Here is a 24,387-nt window from a genome sequence, read left to right as displayed (position 1 = left end):
GTGGAATGTTGCACCAGTTTGGGTGATGATAAGATCAGGCCGCTAAAGGATTTGGAAGATGACCGGGATCGCCCCCGTAACAAATCCTACTTCGGTTGCCGGCGTTGACATCCTTTGATATCAACTCATTTACCCCGCATCTGTCGCTGATGGCTTCCTTTTCTGGTTATCTTTGCCGTAGACACGGATATAGTATCGGTATTTAAAGCCGGTGATAAGACGGTCTCGTCTTCTGCAAGCCATCCCAATCAAACCTCACGTGGTGACGAGACTGTCCGTGTTTATTTCGAGACTGTTGTGTTTCATCAACGCCACTCGCCATGATTCAGAGGATTTCTCGAGAAGCCGGGCTGGATGCGTTTATCCGAGCCATAGAACAGAACGGTTGTGTGATCATCAAGGACTTTGCAGATTCAGAATCCCTAAATGAGGCACAGAGAGAGGTCCAACCCTATCTTGACGCCTCCAAGGCCGCAGCCGGAAGTACCGTTGGCGCCTTAAATGGCGGCACCGCGATATGCACACGTCTGATCGGGAGGAGTCGAACAGTCAGAGAGAGGTTCTTTTCGGACTCCTTGTATCAAGTATGTGTTTGTCCGAAGATTAGCTCTTGAATTCACATCCCGGCTGACCAGGGCAGGATATTGCGGAGCATTTCATCGGCCTCGAGACTACGTGTTGGTATGGAAGTGAGCCGTCGGTCACCAAGTCCCACCCGTTGCTCTCCATCTCCATCACAATGGACTCGCAGCCGGGAACAAGTGCACAAAAATTGCACCGAGACGATAAAAATCACCACGCAAGACATGAAAAAGCCGAAAAGTACTCCAAGGGGCGAGACATGCTATTGGGTCTGTTTGTCCCCGCGTGCGACACCATCAAAGCCAACGGAGCGACTCGTGTGGTTCCAGGCTCTCACCTTTGGGGAGATGACAAACCCGATTTCGGACCAAACGGTGATACTGGTGTTGTCGATGCTGAGCTCAAACGTGGAGAAGCATTTGTCATGCTAGGAAGCCTCTATCATGGCGCGGGAGAGTACTCCCTACCAACCGGTAGCAGGACTGTACACATCATGTTCATGTGCAGCGGCGTGCATCGTCAGGAGGTGGGAAACAGAACTCGATGCACGGTATGGCGTCGCTGACATTTTCCAGGAAATCCCTTTTCTCAGCTACCCGATCGAGGAGGTCAAGACCTACTCACAACTTGTTCGTGACCGACTGGGTTGGAAACAATCTGAGCCAAACCTAGGATGGGTTGATCTCAAATCTCCTGAGTACCTGCTGGAATAAACTCAGAAAGCAACAGTCAGGCAATTACAAATAGATAATTATACAAAGCGAATATAACTCATCATCCCGATGCTTACCTGCATCTCCTGCTGCAAAGGAACTGGGAGTCATTTGTTGACGTGGTATTGAGGCGCTAGCTCTGTGAAAGGGGGATTTCGATGGTCCAAAGCGCATGACAAGCCGACGTAAACTTGGAACTTGCTGTTCCGGTAAAGCGATCTCGATTCGCATCGTCTTTTCTGCCAGTGTCTCCTCCAAGGCGATTGCAAAAAAAGATACCCACATCAGTCTGAGTGGACGGCAAAAAATGTGGTTCCGCCCGGGATCGAACCGGGGACCTTCTCGGTGTTAACGAGATGCCATAACCAACTAGACCACGGAACCCGTGTTTGGTGAGTGATAGGCCGACGTGGACGGCTCATGTCCTCAAGGTGCGGAAGGATCCGTGGAATGCGAGAGGCTTGAGGTCAAGACAGATGGGAATGAAGGCGTCGCTCCACTTTGATGGAGAGAGAATGGGTTGCGTGGATGGCTATGGGAGCAGGTCCTCCCTACCCCCCTGCCCCCATGACAATGCCTCTCCTGGTTCCTTTCTGACTCCTGCTTGATCGTCATTGCACTCGCTTACCATCATCCTTCACTCCTCAGTGTGGGATGAACTCAAACTTGGCTGAGCTAGGGGATGACTGCTTACGAGCATCCATCTGTGCACGACGGGGCCAATAATTCCGGAGGGAAATCTGAGGGCGACTTCCCACCGCAGCGCCAGCATTCTCATCCATCCGATGAACGCCTAACATTGGGCAAACAGGAGGTAAAACAGGGGGCTGGGAGATTGTGGCTTGCGGCTCCCTGTTCAGCTGCTCCACTGCCCCGTCTTGTTTGCGTGGCTTGGTTTCTGTTAGGCAGGAGAGGTTGGGGTCGGGCAGCACAGTGTGGAACTGTCTTGAGCGGTTCTCGCGGATCTCGGGGTACATCTGCGATTTCTCACCTCGGGTGTTTATCCACGCTCCAGGTTAGCAACGTTGAACAATGAAAGCATGCGTTCTCCATACCACAGCTAGCTCCATATGCATTGCTATTGATTAAGCAATCATTTATCTCGACTTCAGTATTATTGAGTGCGATAGAAGTGGTACGTCATAAAAGTTTGAGATCCGTAGGGGAGCCAGTCGTGGATTTCTTGCGAAGGATGTTCATCGTATCTTTGAGCTGGGTGAAAAACACACGAGACTCACTCCACATCTGCCCTCACCTATTTAGGAGAATAACAATAATCATCTAAACGTCGGGCGAGAATTTTCTCCATTGTCTTTAGTGCCAAAGATGAGTAGCGTTAAGTACCGTTTTGCTACGAAAGAAGGAAGTCTGCCATGACCCTTCTGGATATAACCAGATTCTATGGAGATTCTGGTACATACGACCATACCCACCGGAGAACTCGGGATCCCGTCCGCTCTCCCATAGATAAGCCGGTGAGGGGCGGATTAGTAGTTGGGTCGGTGACGACCAGCGAATCCCCGCTGTTGTATGTTTTTTGCCTTTTGCCTCTGTACAATAAGAAGGGTGTTGTCTTTTTGGCGTCCGCTGATCCCTTTCAACTGTCAGCCCCAGCCCATTGCCACGGAGCTTGTTTTGTGGTTGAGGTCGGGACACCGTTTTTGCTCTCTTTCTCGTCGCTAATGATTGGGCAAGCTCATGCAATCACCGCGCCCATTTATCGGGACGTCTACTGGCGAGGGACCTTCACTGAGAATACTCTTTCACGATCGGTCTTCTCTTGCAATTCTCTCTTGGATATTAATTGGGGCTCAATACTTTATGAGCTATTGTATCAGTCCAGGGCAAGCAAAAGTGATCGATCTCCTTGACCTCGAAGTATGCCCCTGACCGCAAACTGATTGCGGTTGTTCCAGTGTGCCTTAGTTAGTACCCTAATAGTGAACCGGGTATGGCTTCGGAGCCTTCGCGCAGCTAAGAGTAACTGAGACTGCGCAAAGCACTCGGGACAATGGCTCAAGGACGGGCTAAGAACTTGTGTGATTACTCAATTACATCGACATTTGGCAAAAGGGCCGGCCAAACCGGTTCCTCCTTCTTACAAATACAATCTGATTGAATCCCCGACGTAGAATGTTGGGGCGAGACTCAATGGCGCCGAACTGGGGACCCGGATAATTGCCTAAAAGAGTAGGCGCATTTCTTGGCATTCAACGATGATTGCGAGCACCATAGTCCGACCTACAGTCTTGGGAGACTGTTGTCTGGCATGAGTAGGATAGAATCGAAGCATAAAAGGCTCTCTGAACCCTCGTAATTTCTCAAACAAAACCACGCTGAAAATACGCATCGTCCTCTTGGAATCTCTTCCTCTCAACGTTCTTTGGCAGTTATCCCCTGTTCCCATTTTTTGCCCACCCCCCCAAGCGACAATGACTTCGACCGGAGAATCGCCCATCAAGCTGGTGCTTGGAACAGCAAACGTAAGTGGTCACACGAAAAGGGGTATGCTCAGATGACATCCCTAACGAGCCTCACAGGTCGGTGACACATCGATTGACCCCATGGCTCGTTTTAATACTCCTGATGAGGTCAATGGGTTTATCAACGCGTTCGCTGCTCGTGGCTATCATCAGCTTGATAACGCACGCGCCTACTCCCCTCATGCCCCAGGCAGTTCTGAACCCAGGTTGGGTGCGGCTGCTGCGGGCGACAGATTCATCATCGACACCAAGGTCAACTCGCGTCAGCCTGGCACTCACTCCAAGGCAAACATTCTGAAGGAGATCGACGAGTCCTTGGAGGCATTGAAGATCAAACAGATCAACATTGAGTACTTGCATATGCCAGACCGGGCCACTAAGTTCGAGGAGCCTTGTGAAGCTATGGATCAAGCACACAGGGAAGGGAAGATCAAGCAATGGGGTCTATCCAACTACAAGGCCGAAGAAGTCCAGGCCATCCTCAAAATTTGCGAGGAACGCGGCTTTGTTAAGCCAACCGTCTACCAAGGCCAGTACAACCTCATTGTGAGGGGTGGTGAGAAGGAACTGTTTCCCATCTTGCGAAAAAATGGCATCGCCTTTTATGCTTACAGTCCTGCTGCTGCTGGATTCTTTGCTGGCAACCACAAGAAGGTCAAGGCAGGCGGGCGATATGATAAATCGGTGCGTTATCCCAATCAAGACGGTTTTCGGAACTAACTTTCCCTGTTTTTCTGCAGCTTATTCTGGGTGGCATTTATTCTCAATTCTACTTGAAGCCATCCATCATGGCCGCCACAGAAAAGGCACTTGAGATCGCATCTGGCCATGGAATTAGTGGCCATGCTGCCGCTCTTCGGTGGACGGCGTATCACAGCCAGCTGAACAAGGCCCATGGGGATGCCATCATCATCGGAGCTTCGAGTCCGGAGCAGCTTGAGTCAAACATTGACATGATTGAGCAGGGGGTGCTGCCTGATGACGTGGTTGCGGCGTTGGAAGCCGTGTATGAGGAAATTGGCGACCAGGTCTCGTATCATATGTAAGCCAGGGATGGTGGTCTGCAAGAGGGAACTAGGCCGTATCTAGTAGGAGCAAGTCTTGGCAACTTTGCCGAGAAACTCTTAGTCACTTTTTAGTCTGAAGCGCGCTGACAAATGGCGTGTTGACAAGGACCTAGCAGTCAGTGTTCTCATCTTGGCAGATATGTAAATGGACTGGTTTGAGGGGGTGATTAAACAGTCACTGTTCATGACCTAACTCTTTGAAACGATGGAATTCATCAATGTTCGACCCCCAGCACAACCCTCTTCGTCTGCGGGCTCAAGCCGACAAATCCACTCTCATGCTGCGCGTGCCGCCCATGCACGAGCCAGAAGGCGACGGATGGCCAACTATATGCGCGAAAAGAGCAACGTAAAAGTGTCACAGGAGACGGCAGCGGTTTCTAATCAAGATAAGAAACCTTCAGCTAGCCTAGATGAAACAAGGCCGCTGGTTCCGAGAGCCATACCTGGCGCCTTTGAACACGAACCCCTGGCAAGTTTTATCCGATCACTGAATTCCAAAGAGGTTTTCATGTTTGACTACTGTGAGCGACCCTTCTTTGTGTTCCCCTTGCTTAACTTTGTATGTGTCACTTCAAGCTAACATGCCTCAAGACGTAAACGTCGTCGTTCCTTATCTGGATCTTCACTGCCCAGTGATGAAACACCTTGGTGGAGACTACCACTACAGGAAACAAAATTGGATACTCTTTTCCTCAACCGAAGTCGAACTTCTCAAGGGCTTTCTTCTCGCAGCATGTCGTCATTTATACATAGTCCACCTGGAGAAAGAGTTTGGGCCGCTTGCGATCCAATACAAGCTAAACTACGTCCGAAGTCTCCTGGAGACGATTTCGGCGACAGGACCAGCCTCAGGCCGCATGGCAGTGACAAAGGCATTGGTTCTGAGTATTGATGAGGTAAGGTCCATGTTAAGATTTCAAGCAACGCATACAAGTAGAACCACGGGCTGATTTGGCTATGAAGATTATGCTCGGCGATCTTTCAATGGCCATCAAGCACGTCCTAGGAGCTGCTGAGATTGTGCAGGTGGGAGGAGGGCCTCAGGCTCTTGGGTTAAGTGGTATTGTCCAGTATATTCTTGACCGTTGTCTTCAGGGTCATCGACTCGAGGATTGGGATCCATTGATGGACTGCGACTCTGCGTTCATGAAGCCAGAAACGGCTTGGAGTGCCGTTCATTAAGACACAATCAACGACTAGTATTGAGCATTTAATGAAACCATCAGCCTACAATGACGCTGGCTACCCCACCTGGTCGATTAGAGATCGTGAATGAAGAGATAAACCCTGGGAAGACTGCGAGATACGACAAACGGTCTAATATGTCGTCTGACAGGGTTAGTAATAATCTCAAACAACATGGTATAGAGGTGAACATAGAGGAGCCAAAAAACAAAAATTTTAGAAGACAACCCCGAATCTAGTTCTATTCATCGTCGTGAAAAGGATGATAGTGTCCTCATTGGCATCGTTACAGCCACATCTGTCCCTTCGTCCTTTCGCTCTGTGGACGCCACTCTGAACATTTCGCAATCGGAGCCGTTGTTGTCAAACCTCCGCGTGCTCGACTCGTTATCATCCTTGCTAACGCAGCCTCCGTTCCGTAGAGCTCGAACAAACCAGGGCTTTCTTCCCGGCGCCTTCCAAGTCCAGTACTCCTTGAGGTCGTACTCACGCGGCTCTATTCTTCCGCCGGATAGCCGTACAGTTAATCCGACCAATCCATTAATGGCGGCGTAGAGAAACATGCCCCTTAAGATATTGTTAGTCGAGTGCCTGGGAAACAATTGGTGTCAACTTACGCAATGAGGCCATATGCGACACTGTATGAGAAGGGTACAAAAGCGATCACGACGAATGAAGGAAGGGTATCGCCGATGTACCGCCAATTGATCTGAGTCATTTGTCGAGCCATCATGCAACCAACCTATAGATTCTGTTAGAATATGCGTAGAGGGTGCAAGTCTCCTCAAGCCACTTACAAGAATCAGAGTTGGACCAGTCGCCCAGGGTGGGATAGAGGCAAAGATTGGGACGAAAAAGACGGAGATGAAGAAACAGAGACCAGTCACCATAGAAGTTAGCCCAGTAAGCCCTCCTTCAGCGATGCCGGCACCGCTTTCAATGAAGGCGGTGACTGGAGAGCAGCCGAAAAGCGCGCTGATGGAGATACAGATAGCATCGCAGCAATATGCGATAGTCGAGCGAGGGAAATCACCATCCTCAGCATCAACAACGCCGCAGAATTTAACCATCGAGTACAATGTTGCCGTGGCATCGATGATATCCACGTAGAGGAAGGTGAAGAGTGCGAGCGCGAACTGAGACCCATGGGCTGCGACATCCCACTCGAGAACATTCAGTGTGTGTCGTATGGGTTGGAAAGAGACGACCTTTTTGAACAGGTCAAAACGCGACTCTCCTTCCGCGGTATGTGGGAAGTAGGTAATGCTCGTCCCGCGTCTAATGGATTGTTAGCAATGTGCTTGGATCCGGGAGAATGGGATATCCTCACGGCCAAGAAACGATAGAGACCAGAGCGATGCCAATGATAAAGGCGTATTTGACGCGGAAAGCCATGAGATAGGCCGTCAAAATACCTCCTGCGAAGATGCCTGTCCAAAGCTGTGTTGTTGTCAGTTACTCGCACGTATTTGGAATCTTTAGCAAGTACCTTGGGGCTTGACATAAGTCCGCCATCACACATTTGAGTCTGAGGGTCAATCATCTCAATAGGGCAGCCCGCGATAGCCAAAGGCGTAGCCTTGTAGCCTCCAGTGATAGCACCGATGCCTGCCGAGTAGGATAATCCGATCTCAGTGAGAAATAGACCGATACCCACTCCTGTTGCTGTCTTGATGGTGGCTGGGATGAGTTTGACGAGCCATTGTCGCATGCCCGTCATGGCTAGGAAGACGAAGATGAGACCTTCAGTGAATACGGCTGTCAACGCCACGCCGTATGGAATATGACCTGATCCATTGTAGCCGACGACTTGAAATGCGAAGTAGGCATTCATGCCCATACCGGGTCTGTTTCTCATTAGTGTCCGGTCTTGCTTGTCGCTTCGAGAGACTCACGCCAGGGCAACCGGGAGGTTGGTGCAGAGACCAAAGAGGAAACTGGAGAGTGCTGCAATGGCAGCTGTTGCGGTAATGAGATCCCTTCTGACCTCTTGATGGAGGTTAGCCATTTGAAACGCATACTGGACTCATAAATATGTTCTCACCTTCCTTGCACGTCATGTAGCTGACGCTGTTATCACAATCCACCCGATTCTCCTCATCGCATGGGCAAGTGCCGCCAGTTTGTGAAAGAACGGTGGCCTGTATACCAATCAATTAGTGCCTGGGCAAGCAGATGCATAATCGGTCGGATATCGTACATTGACGGCAATGATGTATGCCATCGTGGCGAAAGTGGTTGCTCCTGCGCGGATCTCATTGTATAGCGATGAGCCAGGGATCTCCTTGGGCTAGAGAAGCTGTCAGCAAAACCGAGCAAGGAATATGGCAGAAAGAGGCCAAATAACGTACATGGCCACTGCCTTCCAACCTGAAAAAACGGCCAAAGCCTGAAGATGAGACACGGCTATTGAAGCCGTCGATTGCCATTGACAGGCCTTGGAACTTGGGCTTGACGCTGTCCATGATGACCAGGAGCGCACATCAACACCAGACGTCAGCGGTGACTCTGAGTTTCACGGCGTTTTACTTGGCGAGATGGGCTGCCTAGAGCACAAAGACGGCAGTATAGACGGCAGCATGCCTTTGTGCTAAGGGGAGGCTTGCAAGTTAAGGACAGAGCGGTTCGGATGGCCAACAGGGATGGACCTCTATCGCGGAGGAACCCATCCACGGGTCGAGTTAGCCGATCGGCCGTTCCAGGTCTGAACCTTAAGCCACGGCCCTGCAGAGGCACTAAGTTAATCTCTCCCCGTCAACGGAGCAGCACCAATAGATCGCCTGAGACGGGCCGCACTGGGGTCAAAGCAGCGGGATGCGACACGCGACTCGAGCCCCGTGCACGAGAAGGGGCCGGGTAGAATCGCTGTCAGGTCCGATTGACTTGAGCTTTTGGCGAGCTTCTTGCCAGCTGAATCACCTCCAGCTAGCCCCTGGCACTAAATAGCTGGGCAGCTGGGGCTGTCAAAAGCAAGACGATTGCCACTAGCCCAGCCACCTGTCAGGTACGTGACGTGGATATGACACTTCCCCAACAAGAGACTGTACTCTGCATTGGGGAAGGCCTTGACGGTCTGCCTCGTGCTGGGTTTGCCTTCAAGTGGCGATAGGCTCGCTGAGTGTCGTAAAGGTTGTCTGTCTGAGCACATATGAAAGCCACTTCCCGTACAAGCAGCATCTCACACATTAGTGTCTGACTTCTGCCGCCTGGTTCTGGCCTCCCTGCCCCTTGATAAGGAGGAGGTCGAGATGCCGAGAAAAAAAGCCTTCAATTTCTTACCCTCATAATGCACTTTCGGCGGCTCCGACTGTTGGTTCTGACGTGTTGTGCTTGAGGCTTGCTGACAATTCAACAAGAAAAGCAGGCTCGGCAGCTGGGAGCGAATGGGATCATTTGTTTGCTTTTCTTGCTACCGACGCAAGCGCTAACAGAGCTTCGAAAGCTAAGACAACTCAACCTGCAGGCCACGCGTTTTGCTTCTCCGCCTCGTGGGTTTGACGACCCGGTTGTATGGAACAGCATGTGTGATGCATCAAGGGGCTGAAGGATAAGACAGCCTGAATAACCCCTTCTGCGAGTGGCCTAGACGCTTTCAATTTAGCTGAGACTAATCGAGATCCCAGCCTGTCAAGGGTGTTAAAAATCGATCAATCTTCATGTGGGCAAGGGAGAGTGTTCCGATGATCCCCGCAAACGGTCTAGAACCAGCCACGGCATTTGAGGCCCTGCCATCAGCTACCGACCAGGACGCCACAGTTCCGCGTTGAAATGTTCCGCGGCCGTGGCATCGGACAATGGTTTTCACCATTCGTTTTCCGTTCCTTGGAACTGGCCACGTCGTACGTAGCTTTGCTTCTGGACGAACTGCGTGCATGTTTGTGGGCAGAGGAGCTTCTTGGTGCCAACTCTGAGGGCGCACGTCCTCTTGTTTGCCAGACCATGGCGTTTGCCTTGGTGATTCTATCAATCAACAATCGCCGCCAGTGATTGCCACATCGTGGGTGCCCATCTCAGGAACCGTAAACGGCCGTGCAGAGGGAGTTCATGCAGCTGCTATCAAGCCTTCAACGTTACCGAGATGGCCTTTCTCTATTCAGGAGCGAGTATCCGAGGACAAGCACACAAAAACCATGAGAAAGGGCCGTGTCCCCCACGTGAGCAACCAACCAGCTGGTGATGGCGTCGATAGCATCAAGCCACACAAGTGCCGTGGCTGCATCCAGACCCATGCATGGTGCGATGCCGGCGAGCGGGGATGTCTTGTCAGGGGCCTGTTGCAAATCTGATCTCTGTGACAAGGGCATCGGCTCACGGGAAGGGAAAAAGCGAGGCCAGCCGGATGGACCCAGGAGCCCGGCAGGAGCAAGATCCGGCGGTGGTGCTTTGACGTCCCCTTGATATATGGCATGGCGCTCAACTCCATGGAATTGCCAATGTTGGTGCCGGGTTCCCGCCCTTCTGCCACTCTTCCCCTGCCTGTTCGTTCTCGACGGCATGGACGCACCACCTTGATGATTAGGTTCAGCCTTACATTCGCCAGCCTGCCAGAGTCAATAGCCATGCCTTTTGGTCGCCGCGCCCTCATGTAGGGGGGGCCGTCAAATAAAAGGATAGGGCATTGTTTGCTCAGGGCCCCTACACACCCAAACCTTCCGGCCCTCTTCTCCGCTCTGCCTCACGTCATCCTCGATCGATCACACAGTTGCACTCTGTTCCGATGACACGGTCCCCATCTCCACAGCCAACTCCCGATTCACCAGGCCTTCCCCCGAAAGGCCGCACATTGCCCAGATTTCTCAGACCAGCAACAAGTTTTGCCTACTTGCGTCGTCTTCGTCGGTCTCACAAAATGTGGGACGTCGTCTGGACAGACCCCAAGAGGGAGTCCAGAAAGGAACATCGCGAAAGGAAGGCCAGACAGCCGCGCAGCGACAAGAGCTCCACCAAGGCGAGATCACTCTTCAGTCGAGGCTCGACATCATCCAGCGACGGTCCTTCATTTGTTGGGTATCCCGGACGCAAGACCAGCAGCAGGGACTTTGCAACTCTGTCACCTACGCCATCCTCCATCCACACTACCACCTCGACCAACAACTATGACATTGAGGCTGACAGAGCCTCAAATTTCACCCTCAATAATTACGAAACAACATCCGACACAGTATCTCACAGCTTCGAGTCCACCACCGATCACACTCTTGTTCACGAACAGATCCTGGAATGCTCCTCAGGTTCGTCGAACCTGTCAAAGCGAGACGCAGGTATCTACGACTTTGACCTGACTCGACTTACTGACCGCCAGGCTCCTCCAGAGCTTTACAACACCAACTCCAGAGGGGATGACGACCAGTATCCTCTGCCTCCTTCCCCTCCATGGGACACCCAAGTTATCGAGCGGGTGGCCTTAGAACCATGCCATATCGTCCAGACCTTTAGTGAGGGCTCCTACATAGCTAGGAGCACTGAAGTCACAACATCACTACGCACGCCCTCGGACCCTCAATTTGGTCTGAGCTCCGAGGTGACCATTACCGCTAACACAGAGAGCAAGTCTCTCAGTCGCCCACGGTCCTCGGGTGGCCAGTATGTACCCCAAGTGTCATTGTTGAGCTCATCTCACCATGAATAGGACTTTATCCTTGCGGGCGCTCAAGAGCAAGTCCCCAAGCGCACCTCTACCACCTCTGCCCAGTACACCAAGACGAGTGCCGTCATGCAATGCCTTGTTGAGGAGTGAGCCAAGTGATGGTTGGAAGCCGCCAGACACGTGGGCCTGCACCCCCACCACGGAGACATTCTCGTCAACCATGGAAGATCCCGCTCAAGAGCCAAGCTCACCAGAGTCAACTTTTCCGATGGAGCAGAATGCCATGCAGCGTGAAGTAACACGCTTGGCGTCTGAATCTAACAGCATCCGCCTTCTCCGCCTCAAGGGAGTATGGGGCACATTGAGCAGCCCCAACTCATGGAAAGACTTGGAGGTGGAGAAGACTCAATGGATGCTCTCTGCATTATATAACATGGACCAACCGGCAGATCAAGAGGAGGATATATCAGAAACTGCTCAGGATACGAACTCAGATAAACCAAAGAAGGTTCTTGCACTTTACGAGACACCAGGTAAGTCTCTTCTGGCCGGATTATTGTCATGGAACCACCGTTCACTGACATCAACTCGTAGCTGCGACTTCATATTTAGCAGCTGTGCACCATAATAAGCAGGTTTACCACCTGTCACCAGCGCCACTCTCTCACACTCTCTTTCCTAATATTCATCCGGTCCTTGTGCCGGTGAGGTCATCATCAGCCTTTCCTATGGCGCCATCGTCATTTGAGGCAGTCTATTCGTTACGTCTTCCTTTGTCAACACCATCCCAGGAGATTCCTGGTGTCCTTAAAAACATCCACCGATGCCTCAAGCCCAGCGGTGCTTTGCATCTCGTGCTGGTCGACCCGCTCCCGCTTACAAGCTCTCTGGGGCCATTGTTACGAGCGTGGATCGAGCACAACTTATTATTAAACTTAGAAACAAACTTTCGCTGCATGAACCCGAGCAGATTGCTTCCAATCTGGTTGGAGAATGCATCATTGCATATTAAAGGTAGAATTACGAGCACACAGTTCTCCGCTGTTCCGCTCGATGAGCAACAGCTCACACCGGCTGAAAACAGCCATCCGTCGGAAGACACCATCAAGCAGGAACTCCGAAATATAGTCGGTAGGATGCTCTGGATGGAGGTTTGGGCAGAGTATATCGCCGTTGATACATGGTGGTGGGAGGATCCTGAGATTATAGAAGAGTGTGTCAGGTTACAGACTACATGGGAGTGGCGCCTGATCACGGCTTGCAAGGATGGATGAGCGCTGGCTATAGGTTTCTCAGTGGATAGGAAGGGCAATGAATGAGACATGAACAGATATCAGATATAATCACCTTTACTTTACTAGATTTAATACACTTTCCTTGTAGATTTCATTTCTCAAGAACATGCCGTCTACCTTTGGCACATGTGACCCTCATCTCGAGGCTTCATACCGTGAACGCCACAGCAAGTGACTTGATTATGAGTCGGCTCCGAGGTGCTCCAGAGCTTGGGTACGTTTAAGGAGGGCCTAGAAGGTGCAGCCAATTTATGGCGGCAATATCCGAGCATTGAGACGGATCTTGCACTCACTCCTTGGGACTTGACGTTTACTTCGTCAACGACATGCCCTCGTGTATATGTCTTGTTCTCAACCCACCTTATTGATTTTAACACTATATAGATCGCCTTGGCTGATAAAATCTGTAATCATGTGTTCAGGACTTGTGTAAGTCCCAAGCAGGCTATTTGAAGTTATTATAACTGAATATTTCGTTCTTCAGGGCAGATCGGTAGCCCCTGAATGCTGGGCTGACGGTGTAGTACGCGCTGGAGAGAAGGAATCAAAATACGAATGAAACATAGTGACAGAGCATTCGGTGTTTATTATGAAAACGATATTAAAATGAATTGCAAACAGGTGTGTTGTAGGGAAGACACAAGGGAGCAATGCTGTGAAGGAGAGCAATAGCTCCATGCCAGGTCCAGGATTGACCGAACAGCAAGAACCATCTCAAACGGAGTACCTACTCAAACATGAAATCCTCATCCAATAAACTCATCAGTTGCTGGTTATCATGGTACCAGCCACCAAGGTTCAACATGTAATCCCCATAATAATTGGGGCCTTGTATTTCCATCCCCGTTTCCGCCATGATACCCATGGGCTCAGTTGATGCTACAGTAGCTAGCATGTTAGGATCAAGAGCATCGCCAAGTTGAGATGAGAGCGTGTTGGAACTGATATGCAGACGACCAGCTTTGCAAAGGAGCTCGTATAGCCGATGCGGGTGTGTGAGTGGCTCGGTACCAGCAGCCTCAAGTTTCAACGAGGCGGCGAATCGTTCTAGGCGAGCGAAGTCGTCCATGTCAAGTTTCTCAATAGCATGTGTGAAGAGGATGCTAAAAGGAACGAAAGGAGTGTTTAGCAGTGCCCTGAAGAATAGTTAGTATTTCATGACAATGACCTTGGCTTTGAGAAGCATCATCGAATACAAAATAAAAATAAAAAAATTCAATCGACATTCCACCAGGGCATTCAACTTACCAGTTGACATATTTCCGGACAAGCAACGGGTCTTTACAGCGTCGCATCCCTTCCATGCATGTTTCATGCATATCCAAAGTGCTGCGAGCAACTCCGATGCAATTGTCGGGAATATCTGTATACTGCCCTGGAGGAATTGCCTTGAGGATCAAGGCGAGAAGTGAGGACTGGCAGACGAAGTCACATTGAAGATAGATGACTCTCATAGGATCTACTTCAGAGTCATCAGCCTCGGCTTTACTTGTCGCCTCCTTGAGATATTTGTCAGCAAGGTCCAAGGAGATACGGGCGTTGGATCCATACAGATAGTGCGACATGAGTCTCGTCGATTGTCTCTCGCATCTCCTGAGAGAGCGTTTGACAGGTTTGATAACGGTCTTCAGCACTTGCAGAAAGACTAGCTGGACTATATAGTCGATCATAGACCTGTCTCTGAACTCGTGCAACTTTGATAAAGCGTGGCTCATTCGGATTGATAGGTGTTAAGATATCACTGTCCGGAATGCCCGAAGACCGTCCAAGCCTGAGAGACAGCCCGCTTTCGTAACCAAAGACGGCCCAGAAGAGTTGTTTCTGGGCATCTTGGCCTGCACCTGTGCCTCTTCTTGAGTTGCTGAGGCGGTGGTACCCGAGAGTTTGGCAGAGACTTAGGGCATTCGAGAGCAAAGTCCAAGCCCTTGAAGCTTTGGAGTCTTCAACCGAGTGTAAAGCCTTTGAGATATTTAGCTTGTGCATTTTGTCCTCTGTGTTCCTGAAGACTTACTCCTAGTGTTAGTGCAGCAATCATTTCCATAGAGGCGGGTAGGAACAGAGGGAGACGCGATATCGCGTTGCCGAGATTTGATCGGCAGAGATTACAATACTCTCGCGAGGTAGCATCCCCACATATCACAGCATGCTCTGCAAAGACGTATGATAGGAAGCTATTGGTGACAATGAACTCAGCTTTGGTGTAATCGTCGACTGCAAAGTATACTTTGCGACAGATCTCTTCAAACTTGTCAAAAGGAAGAACTTTACAGATCCAAGACAGTCTGTGAGAGTTTTGATGCACTGAATCCTTAGTAGAAATCTAAGTAATTGAGTCACGGGGCGACATACTCCTTGCCCAGCGCAGTATGCCTACAACAGACTCCAATGGGGGCATTGAAGTGCTGGCTTGTTGGTCTGCGGTTGCAGAGGCATCTGGATGTGAGTTTAGAGTAATGCTGGGGTTCTCTAGAGCATCGAGTAGATTTCTTAGAGACGAGATTACCTGGCTTGACTCGGGGTCTGGCCCTGGCCCATCGTGGTTCATTCCAGATCTGTCCTCGACAAGGGCTCTCACAAAGTCAATGACATGTGAGGAATGATCCCATTGAGCAATTGTGGCTAGAGCAGCTGTTGTGGTATTTACAGATATGGGCTTATCACGGGTATTTGAAGTCGCCTGCTGGAGAGGCTGTTGGACCTGGGACGCTGTTTGTTGTCCTGGTAGGTTGAGCTCTTGGAGAAGAAGCTTGATGTCGTCAATATCCCGAGCAATATTGTCAATTTTGCGTTCACTACCAATGGTTGTTAGATCAGCCAGTGATACGGGGTTTTGGTCATTATTACTCACTATTGAGTCGAGATCAATACCCTTTGCTTGCCAGTAGCTGGTTTCGAGGTGACCGCACTATGAGTACAATCGACACGGGCAGATAAGCAATTCGAACAGGGAGAGCCTCTATCACAGCCGACCTAGATACAGGGTATTAGTTAATGCCCGCCGTGTAGGCCCAGGTCATGGTCGGTCACCTTTCGTGCGCGGCATTGGTCACACTAACACGCACATGTCAGCATCCTGGCAATAACAAGTGACACCGCGAGGACGTACTGAGCGACGAGTGATTGCTGGGCGACTATAGGGCTTTTCGCCGGCAGGATTCCCGCGGGTTTCCATCTTTATCACAAGTTTGTTAGGAAATAGTGTTCCCATCCACCCTGCGCGTAAGATCGAGGGTTGTTCTTGTGAGATTACAAATTCACCGCAAACGCGCGGGTTTCCGAAAGGATGGAGTGTGGGTCTACATCGATTGAAGCAGCCAATCAGCTTTCCAAGGCGATTCATCCTCCCCTTCAAGACTCAAGTAGATATTGAGTATAAGTAGGACTGTTCCTCTCCTCTACGAGAAGGGAGTAAATAAAACAAATATCTTACACCTATTTCATACTCTAGTTACTTTCGTATACCCATATCATCATCATGGTCCAGAACGTTCTTATCACAGGCGCTGCCGGTTACATGTAAGCATCCCTATGCCCCTTCCACACTGTCACTGACATCTTACAGTGGCGGCTCTGTTCTAGCAGATCTCCTCCTTCACTCCAATGATTCTTTCAAGGACGCAAAGTTCTTTGCTGCCGTTCGGGCACAGGACCAAGTCGAAAGTGTATCGAAGCTCAGGATTGATGCTGTTAATGTTGACCTCAACGACAAGGCAGCAGTTGAAGAAGCCGTGCTTCGTAACGAGAGTATGTGTCGCTCTAGAATATTTAGGATAAGGATATTGACGGGATTTTGAGTCAATATTGTAATCCACACTGCGGGTTCTATGTACCCTGCCATGACCACGAACCTCGTTGCCGCTCTTGGCCAACGCCAGCGAGACAGTAGAAACAAGACTTACTTGATTCATGTGAGTTCGTAACGCCTAATATTGAAAATCCTACTAAACTTGGCATAGTCATCTGTGGCAACCATGTTCACGGAGGAGGGTGGATGGCCGTCCGGAGAAGTTAGGGATACCGATCCTCTCCTCAGCAAAGAGAGAGAGATTGGCACTAAAAACCCGGTTAGACAGGTAAGTATCCGGGATTGGTTTTTAACGAGAAGGATGCCTAATTAAAGTACAGACGAACATCCTTCTTGCAGACGAGGGCAAGGCACAGAATGTGACGACTTTGAACGTTGTCGTCCCTGTGGTCTGTAAGTGTCGACCGACTGAAAAAGTTAAACACCGAAAGAAGATGGCCTAATTATTTAACAGATGGCAGAGGCACTGGCGAGTGTCGAAAGCTGTCTGTCAACATCCCCGCTTTCGTCAGAACTAGCATCAAGCTGAAGACTGTTTACAAATTCGACGTCGATGGCGTAGGTTTCACCATTTCCCTTAACTTGCTCCTTTTTTTTCCTTTCCCAACGATCACTCGAAGGGACCCTTTCTCATATTGCGGACTAAATTTCTGACTGACACAACACAGAGCCCAGCTGCAGTTCATATCTCTGATTTGACCTCACTCTATCTCCTCCTCCTGGAGAAGATCCTGAGACAAGAACCGGTTCCAAGCGGTGAAAATGGATACTACTTCGCCCTGGCTCATAGATCTCCTTGGTGGAAGGTGATGGATGGCCTCGCTAAGGGCCTCTATTCCCGCGGGCTTGTGACCGAACCAGAGGTACAGGTATGGCCAAGTTATGATGAGGCCGCCGATACCATGGGATTCCCGCGCCTGTATATGCGAGCTATTGGCACTTCCAGGTGAGATATTCCTCAGATGTGATAAAGTAACAAACTAACTGCTGGGAGTGGGCGCCTTATCCCCGAGAATGCACTGAAGCTCGGGTGGAAGCCAAAGTGGGACGAGAGGCGGTTCCTGGATAGTCTGGATGATGAGATCGAAGCTGTGCAGCAGCTCGATACAGTCAAGATGTCTCTTTTTGACTCACTGAAGTGATCACTGGACCTTGCAGGACTTTGGGGAAAATACACAATCTCGTTTTTCTGATGTCTTTGGTTTCAAGCTAGACAGATGGTAAATGGAAGCATCATGTGTCTATAATATTCGTATCTATCATTTAGCTAAATCTATTTTCGCGCCAAGACCAGTCTTAGCTATCGGATAAGTAGTATGATCGTGGTGGGTAGACCAGATCCTCATCGGATGCCGTTCTTTGTTCCTGCGTGACATCCACGTCAACGCTTTTCGTAATCTTCCCCGAACTATCCAGACTTCTCAGGTGATGCGAGGATACCTGACGCTCAGAGTCCTGGTTTGAACCCTCATGTCTATAGTAATCTCCAGATGGATAACTCTTTTTGCGAGTCGTGCCAAAGACCCTGGGCGCGAGTTTGGAGAGAACCGATCGTAAGGCGGGTAAGCAGGCGCAGATAATGAACATGTCGCACTCAAGGACACTCCAGTAAATGGCCGGCGAGTTGTCATCTGTGTCATGTTTTTGAGCAACGGCTTGCCAAGTGCGCAACAATTGGGGAAAGGTTGCTTACAAGTGGGATTGGATGTCTTGGCAAACTGGATGAGGGATTGTAGGCGCAGAATGCTGACAACAGTGATGCTATAAACAGGTTAGACTCAGACTCTGATTTCGTTCCGGAGCCGGCAAGGAATAGCGGAAAGTGACTCACACAAAGCCAAGGGCAAACATCAGAAGGACTTGAGCCTTCTTCTTCCAGCTCATCTGCAACTTGACGACACTGGGAAGAGGTAAGGAAAGAATCGCGACGTCGATTGCGATTTCGATGGCGGCACGGATCCAAGAGAAGAGGTTGATGTCGATGCATTTGCCAGCCATCTCACCAGCCCAACCAGACCAGAAGAAGGGGATTGGGGTACACTGAAAGATCATTGTACAGGTGTTTGCGATTCCGAAGCACGCTACGATGGCGATCAAAGTCCAAGACGATCGTCTCACGAAGAGGGAGGCCTCTGGGAAGACGCGGATGTAAAATGCCAAAAGGGACATTTGTACTAACATCTCGGCAAACATGTAGAAGATTTCGGCAACGTAAAGCAGCTGTATAATGTGATTAGCAACCCGACTTTGACTTGTCTCGTGTTAAAATCGTACCTTGAGTGTCATATCAATGTCAGGGAACGGGATCGTCCAAAAGTCCTTTCCCATCCCTAGATGAGCCACTATTTGCTTGTTAGTCTGAAGTTAGGGCGGCGACAGGGAGTTGGCTTACTGGGATAGCAGATAAAATTGAGTACCGAGGCAGATATCTAGTAGTTCAGTATGCGGTTCAACGCGGCAGGATGAAACCCCGTTGTGGACCAGACTCACCACTGCGAGGACAATCAAGTAGTCATCCCAGTCCAAGTCGACCTTGGTAATCCAGAGACGCCCGAATACACGAATCAGGACTAAAAGAATGGCGAGGGAGCCGAAGGATGCCGGAATACCAATGATCGTGGCGGATTGATCCCCTGGAGGGACGCCACAAGCTGCTAGTGTTGCGTTTGTTGATGCTGGTACTCGATCAGCCCGGCTGAGAATAAAGGCTCAGGGAGGTGCTACATACTCAAGATCTCCTTAATGGTACAACTCTGGACCTGGCAGCCCTGGACCGCCCCCAGGAATGCCTGATCACCGCAAAGGCATGGAATATCTGAAGGCGAACAGGATGTGTTGGAAATGCTCGCCTGGAAGCATTGGACCTAAGGGCGGAGCGTCAGTTTGTGGAAATGATGCTAACGCCATCAAGCGCTAACCTGCGTATACGTACGGTACAGTTTGGGAGGGTGGCTTCAAGATCGGCTTGAGCTGTTGTCCTGCCTAGCATGGCAGCAGCGAGACAAAGAATCAGCGAGAATCTCATGACTGCCTCATTCGTCGCCAGGTCGAAGGATTTTGAGAGAGTCGTGGACTTCTGAGCCCGAAGATCAGAGGGCTTCTCAGCTGCGGCTCGTAGAGGTATGCAGGACTCATTGATATAACCATGCAGGTCCGATCGAGATCCGGATCAGCCGTGGGGGCGCCGTTACCGGCTCCATGGACCACGGCACAGTATAATGGACTTGTGGCCTGCAAGCCAGGACCTCGAAAGGGGCGGGGATGAAACGATCGGTGGAGTGAAGCGTGATTTCACAACGGCTGGTCCAGATGGCTCACCAAACATGCAACCTTGTTGACTCCAAAGGGCTGGGTTTATGGGGTGCCTACATTGGAGAACGGTCACATGAAGTGTTTGGTGTCAGGTTCATCTATCTACGTGAAGCGTTTCAAGAACCACCTCCATGAGTGCCATAGTATGAAGGAGCTTGTGATCCATATCTGTGCTGTAGACTACCTCTGTTCTCAGTCTCTCTGACCACAGAGGCAAGGTAAATTCTTCATCTTGTGAGAGTACGGAATAATTGCCACTCCCTTTTGGAAGGCCCTAACGTGCCGTACCGACTAGGACAGGGTTTCGAAGATGCCTCTGACCGTCTCGAGAAAAGAGACAACATGCCGCGCACCCCGCTTGGTTGGTAATTGTCGCTGAGAATTCCCGGCAGGCCGTTGTCTAGTGTATAGACTACTGCAGGTGAATCTTTCTTTGGAAAGCCTAGACCTCTCCCGTTGCGGGTCTTTCAGCCCCATTGGGTTTCTTCAACGGCGACTGGGTGGCCAGGCGGGTTATATGTAAAAAGCAAAACTGGAGCCCGCCGGCACTGGGAGACAAACTCGTCGTTCGGAGCGACTGTCGGCAAACAGCCCAGTATCTTTCTCCTCCCATTCCTTTGTTTTTGTCTATTGTAGGGAGGTGGGCCTTCACTCAACTCGCCTTGTTTTTCTAATTTCTCATACGTGACATGTTCATTGTGTGTCGAGACCTTGGACTACGTGAACTTGGTGGCGATAGTCTTGAAGATCCAGAACGACAGCTGAGTAGCGTGGACAGACCGAATGATTGCTTTTCTTGGGTCTATGAGAGGTGCTCAATGCAACTTAATCCTGAGTTTGACTCTAGATGTTTGCAAGTTGTCTGGATTGCATCACTACTTCTAACCTCTTGAATTTGGCAGTGACTTAAGTTTCTGTATAGAGGGGATAAAACAATTCTAGCATCCCAAACTTATGCATTCCGTACTGAGAGTCTGGGATGTGGGGGCACTTCTTGCGCCCCCATCAGCCCTGAAGGATGTGACATGTCATGAAGTTGACGAAACGCCAGCATCAAACCATTTCTTCTTCTTCATCCATTGTAGAAAAGCAAAGAGATGCTACACAAGAGTCTTTAGCGTTGCAAATTCTGAAATGATTGACAGAGAACCAACACGTCGCAGACAAAGGGCCTTGCGAGCTCGGGGCTAAAAGCCAGAGGGTAGCATCCAACCCCCAGACTTGCTTTTTTAATCCCGTCGATCGCGCACTTGTTGGGTTTGGGGGTACCATTTTCTCCTGAGCCATGCATGCCGGCGTCTTGTTAGCTTGTTTCGCGCAACGGTGGCACTGGAGATGATGAAAAATGCCGCGAGTAGACTTGAGAAATGCAGAGAAACCAACTACCGTTGCGAAGCCCACTCCGTTCTAGGAACACGTTGCGTGGGTGCCTCCACGGTAGCTAACCCACCACCCCTGATTTGGCAATGTGAACGGAGCACGTCCGAGGCGTTTGGATCAGTCTTGTGGCTCTAGCAGGGATTCAAAACGGCCTGAAGCCCCAAGCATGATGACTTTGTTGTGAGCGAAGGCGAGGGTTGCGTCACTCTTGATGCTCATTGACTTCTCCATCTTGGGCTTTCCAACTTTCCTTTTGCGAACGCGTCTCTATTGCGATCATGACTGGCCTCTCAACGCTCATCCTTGGCTCAGCAATTGGCGTCGTTATTGTAGTAATTCTCAAACGCTCCTTTAGCAGGACGAATGGAAACCCTCCCTTGCCCCCAGGGCCAAAAGGCCTTCCTCTCGCCGGGAATCTCAACGATTTGCCCAAACCCGGTGTCCTTGAAGCTCATCATTGGCTGAAACACAAGGATCTGTATGGTATGTCTAGCATTGATTCCCGCTCACATGAAGATTCTTCAAGGAAGCTGACCCGTTCAGGCCCAATTAGCTCTGCCACAGTGATGGGGCAAACTCTGGTGATCATCAACGACGCTCGACTTGCGTTTGAGTTGCTCGAAAAACGATCTGTAAAACACTCTTCTAGGCCTCGACAGATTTTTGCAGGTGAAATGTATGACTCTTAATATTCGCCCTCATCATGTTTTTCGTGAGACTAATATCGCTTGGAATAGGCTGGGCTGGGAGAACTCTTTGGGTCTTTCACAATACAATGACCGCTTTCGGACCTACCGCAAGAATATGAGCCGGATCATTGGTTCCAAGACAGCCGCAGCCCAATACAACACTTTGCAGGAGGCTGAAGTTGGGCACTTTCTGCTTCACGTGCTGGACAATCCCGAGGATCTGGTGAATCAGATAAGAAAGTCTGTTCTCCAAACCCCGCCCACATCTTTTTTTTAGAGACCGTGGCTGACTGAACTGTAGGGAAGCTGGCGCGGTTATTCTCAAGATCGCATATGGATACACGGCGGAGCCCTTCAAGGATGATGTTCTGGTCAGCATGGCTGGCGACGCTATGGACAAGTTTGCACGTGCCGGTGTTCCGGGTGCCTTCATGGTTGACATGATCCCCTCCTGTAAGCACCCTTTGACCCAAGTCGCTGTGATGACTGATGCTCATAACCACAGTGAGATATCTTCCAGACTGGGTGCCCGGAACTGGGTGGAAGAGGACAGCTCGTCAATGGGGAGCCGAGTTGCACGACGTGACGGAGAAACCCTATGCCTTTGTAAAACATCAGATTGCCCAGGGCAAGGATGATAATTCCTTTCTTGCACGACTATTGGAGGCTGGTGACTCAACCCCTGAGGAGAAGTTCACCAACAAATGGTCAGCTATGTCACTTTACACAGCAGGCGCTGATACAGTTAGTACTTTGCCTCCTAACCTTGGCGCCATGCTAACGAGTATAGACCGTATCAGCTCTCGCATGCTTCTTCTTGGCAATGTCCATTTCTCCAGAGGTTCAGAGAAAGGCGCAAGAAGAGATTGACCGAGTCATTGGTAAGGACCGTTTGCCAACCTTGGCAGACCGCCCGAGTTTGCCGTACATCGACGCAATCGTCAAAGAAGTTTTACGATGGCATCCAGTGGCACCCATGGGCTTGCCTCATACGAGTACAGCGGATGATGTGTGCGAAGGGTACTTTATCCCGAGGGGTTCCATGCTATTTGCCAACGTCTGGTGAGTGCGCCTGCGCTGATGCTTGCGACATGTCTAACAAACGTCTACGCTCTAGGCACTTTACACATGACCCTGAGGTCTACGACCAACCGATGTCCTTTAAGCCGGAGAGATTCTTGCCAGATGAAGGGGAAAAAATTGCACCGGACCCTCACGCCTTTGTTTTTGGCTTTGGACGTCGCATTTGTCCTGGTCGCATCTTGGCCGACAATGCATTGTATCTTAACATTGCGCAGTCTCTGGCCGTCTTTGATATCACCAGGGATGATCAAGTGGCTCAGCCGGAGATACGGTTCACACCGGGCGTCGTTAGCCACCCGGAGCCCTTCAAGGCTACTATCAAGCCACGGTCACTTCACCATGAGAAGTTAATTCGGTCCATTGAGAAGGTGTTTCCATGGGAAGAGAGCGATGCAGGGATTCTAAAAAGTATGAATTCCTGATTTATTACTGTTTATTTGAACTACTTCTGGTCGATCAAGATACAACTCCGACTTCGAATAGTGCCTGGGCATCTTGGACAAGTACACAGCCACGGAGGCTGGATAATGCCAGGTTAGGTTGCCCCGTGTGAGTAACACACAAACGTTTCAAGAATGAGCTCAAGTGCCAAGGTGAAAGTCGAGGCTAGGCTTCTGAGGCTGGTAAACTATGTGCCGAGACCCGGAAGGCGCAGGGACTGGATGCTGTGAAAAGTGGCTGTTTGATGGAGGGACGGGGATGTGAGTTCCGGCGTTTGGGGACAAAATGTAACGGGGCGCTTTGAATGCATTACAGAGCCTGAAAACACCGCCGTGGGAGATCTTGAACATTCCTATCTGGGCTATTATCTCCTGGGCTTGCCTTACTTCATGCTATGTAGCGACTAGTCCAGGTGAACCGCCACGACAGCATTCCAGGGCCCTCAGATCCCTGGCGGCATCTAGACTTCATCTACCATGCTAGGAATGGAAGACCATACCTAGAATTCCCTAGCCCAAATTTTAGGTCGGGTATCGATTTACGAATGCATTTCATTTCTCAAGTCACTCGCCTCAACTTGAGCCTTCCCTGACGCGTAGGCTCCGCAACCCACGCGACTTTTGCGATGCATTAACAGCAATGACCGTCGCACCGCCGTCTGGGTCAACCGTGATTGTAAGTATCAAGAACTAGCCCGATATCTAAAAATTTTAGTTCGCCTTTGTCTAGCAGACACATAGATTCCTCGAGATTGTATCAAAT

The 24,387-nt window shown here is 50.3% G+C and overlaps 9 protein-coding genes across 9 annotated transcripts; 6 read left to right on the top strand and 3 right to left on the bottom strand.

Annotated features, from left to right (window-relative positions):
* Positions 1-320: 320 nt before the first annotated feature.
* Positions 321-1,295, top strand: NCS57_01388500 (uncharacterized protein; the record flags this gene model as incomplete). The annotated part of the gene is made up of 3 exons (XM_053063505.1): positions 321-584; positions 641-1,108; positions 1,158-1,295. 3 exons carry the CDS (start codon positions 321-323, stop codon positions 1,293-1,295), a joined length of 870 nt encoding a protein of 289 aa, XP_052906838.1.
* A 2,432-nt stretch (positions 1,296-3,727) lies between these two features.
* NCS57_01388400 (Aldo-ket-red domain-containing protein) lies at positions 3,728-4,824 on the top strand (the record flags this gene model as incomplete). The annotated part of the gene is made up of 3 exons (XM_053063504.1): positions 3,728-3,778; positions 3,836-4,462; positions 4,519-4,824. The coding sequence occupies 3 exons, from the start codon at positions 3,728-3,730 to the stop codon at positions 4,822-4,824; spliced, it is 984 nt and encodes a 327-aa protein (XP_052906837.1).
* A 226-nt stretch (positions 4,825-5,050) lies between these two features.
* Positions 5,051-6,030, top strand: NCS57_01388300 (uncharacterized protein; the record flags this gene model as incomplete). The annotated part of the gene is made up of 3 exons (XM_053063503.1): positions 5,051-5,369; positions 5,440-5,744; positions 5,812-6,030. The coding sequence occupies 3 exons, from the start codon at positions 5,051-5,053 to the stop codon at positions 6,028-6,030; spliced, it is 843 nt and encodes a 280-aa protein (XP_052906836.1).
* A 248-nt stretch (positions 6,031-6,278) lies between these two features.
* Positions 6,279-8,498, bottom strand: NCS57_01388200 (uncharacterized protein; the record flags this gene model as incomplete). Its single annotated transcript, XM_053063502.1, has 9 exons — positions 6,279-6,600; positions 6,651-6,775; positions 6,831-7,311; positions 7,364-7,473; positions 7,523-7,880; positions 7,929-8,022; positions 8,078-8,174; positions 8,234-8,323; positions 8,385-8,498. The coding sequence occupies 9 exons, from the start codon at positions 8,496-8,498 to the stop codon at positions 6,279-6,281; spliced, it is 1,791 nt and encodes a 596-aa protein (XP_052906835.1).
* A 2,252-nt stretch (positions 8,499-10,750) lies between these two features.
* On the top strand, positions 10,751-12,894 carry NCS57_01388100 (uncharacterized protein; the record flags this gene model as incomplete). Its single annotated transcript, XM_053063501.1, has 3 exons — positions 10,751-11,616; positions 11,663-12,157; positions 12,215-12,894. The coding sequence occupies 3 exons, from the start codon at positions 10,751-10,753 to the stop codon at positions 12,246-12,248; spliced, it is 1,395 nt and encodes a 464-aa protein (XP_052906834.1). The 3' UTR covers positions 12,249-12,894.
* Positions 12,895-13,642: 748 nt separating this feature from the next.
* On the bottom strand, positions 13,643-16,087 carry NCS57_01388000 (Zn(2)-C6 fungal-type domain-containing protein; the record flags this gene model as incomplete). The annotated part of the gene is made up of 8 exons (XM_053063500.1): positions 13,643-14,051; positions 14,164-14,414; positions 14,467-14,874; positions 14,927-15,216; positions 15,265-15,707; positions 15,764-15,885; positions 15,943-15,966; positions 16,022-16,087. 8 exons carry the CDS (start codon positions 16,085-16,087, stop codon positions 13,643-13,645), a joined length of 2,013 nt encoding a protein of 670 aa, XP_052906833.1.
* A 303-nt stretch (positions 16,088-16,390) lies between these two features.
* On the top strand, positions 16,391-17,862 carry NCS57_01387900 (uncharacterized protein; the record flags this gene model as incomplete). Its single annotated transcript, XM_053063499.1, has 8 exons — positions 16,391-16,431; positions 16,478-16,659; positions 16,711-16,823; positions 16,872-16,988; positions 17,041-17,113; positions 17,175-17,278; positions 17,389-17,666; positions 17,715-17,862. 8 exons carry the CDS (start codon positions 16,391-16,393, stop codon positions 17,860-17,862), a joined length of 1,056 nt encoding a protein of 351 aa, XP_052906832.1.
* Positions 17,863-18,016: 154 nt separating this feature from the next.
* On the bottom strand, positions 18,017-19,745 carry NCS57_01387800 (CFEM domain-containing protein; the record flags this gene model as incomplete). The annotated part of the gene is made up of 8 exons (XM_053063498.1): positions 18,017-18,351; positions 18,414-18,481; positions 18,552-18,940; positions 18,995-19,062; positions 19,113-19,149; positions 19,211-19,395; positions 19,449-19,584; positions 19,653-19,745. The coding sequence occupies 8 exons, from the start codon at positions 19,743-19,745 to the stop codon at positions 18,017-18,019; spliced, it is 1,311 nt and encodes a 436-aa protein (XP_052906831.1).
* A 1,945-nt stretch (positions 19,746-21,690) lies between these two features.
* NCS57_01387700 (uncharacterized protein) lies at positions 21,691-23,606 on the top strand (the record flags this gene model as incomplete). Its single annotated transcript, XM_053063497.1, has 7 exons — positions 21,691-21,895; positions 21,956-22,088; positions 22,150-22,341; positions 22,403-22,554; positions 22,607-22,845; positions 22,892-23,163; positions 23,219-23,606. 7 exons carry the CDS (start codon positions 21,691-21,693, stop codon positions 23,604-23,606), a joined length of 1,581 nt encoding a protein of 526 aa, XP_052906830.1.
* Between the last annotated feature and the right edge of the window lie 781 nt (positions 23,607-24,387).

Source organism: Fusarium keratoplasticum, chromosome 12 (genome assembly GCF_025433545.1).
Source record: "Fusarium keratoplasticum isolate Fu6.1 chromosome 12, whole genome shotgun sequence".
NCBI classification, from domain to species: Eukaryota; Fungi; Ascomycota; class Sordariomycetes; order Hypocreales; family Nectriaceae; genus Fusarium; species Fusarium keratoplasticum.
This window is presented reverse-complemented; position numbering and strand designations above follow the sequence as displayed.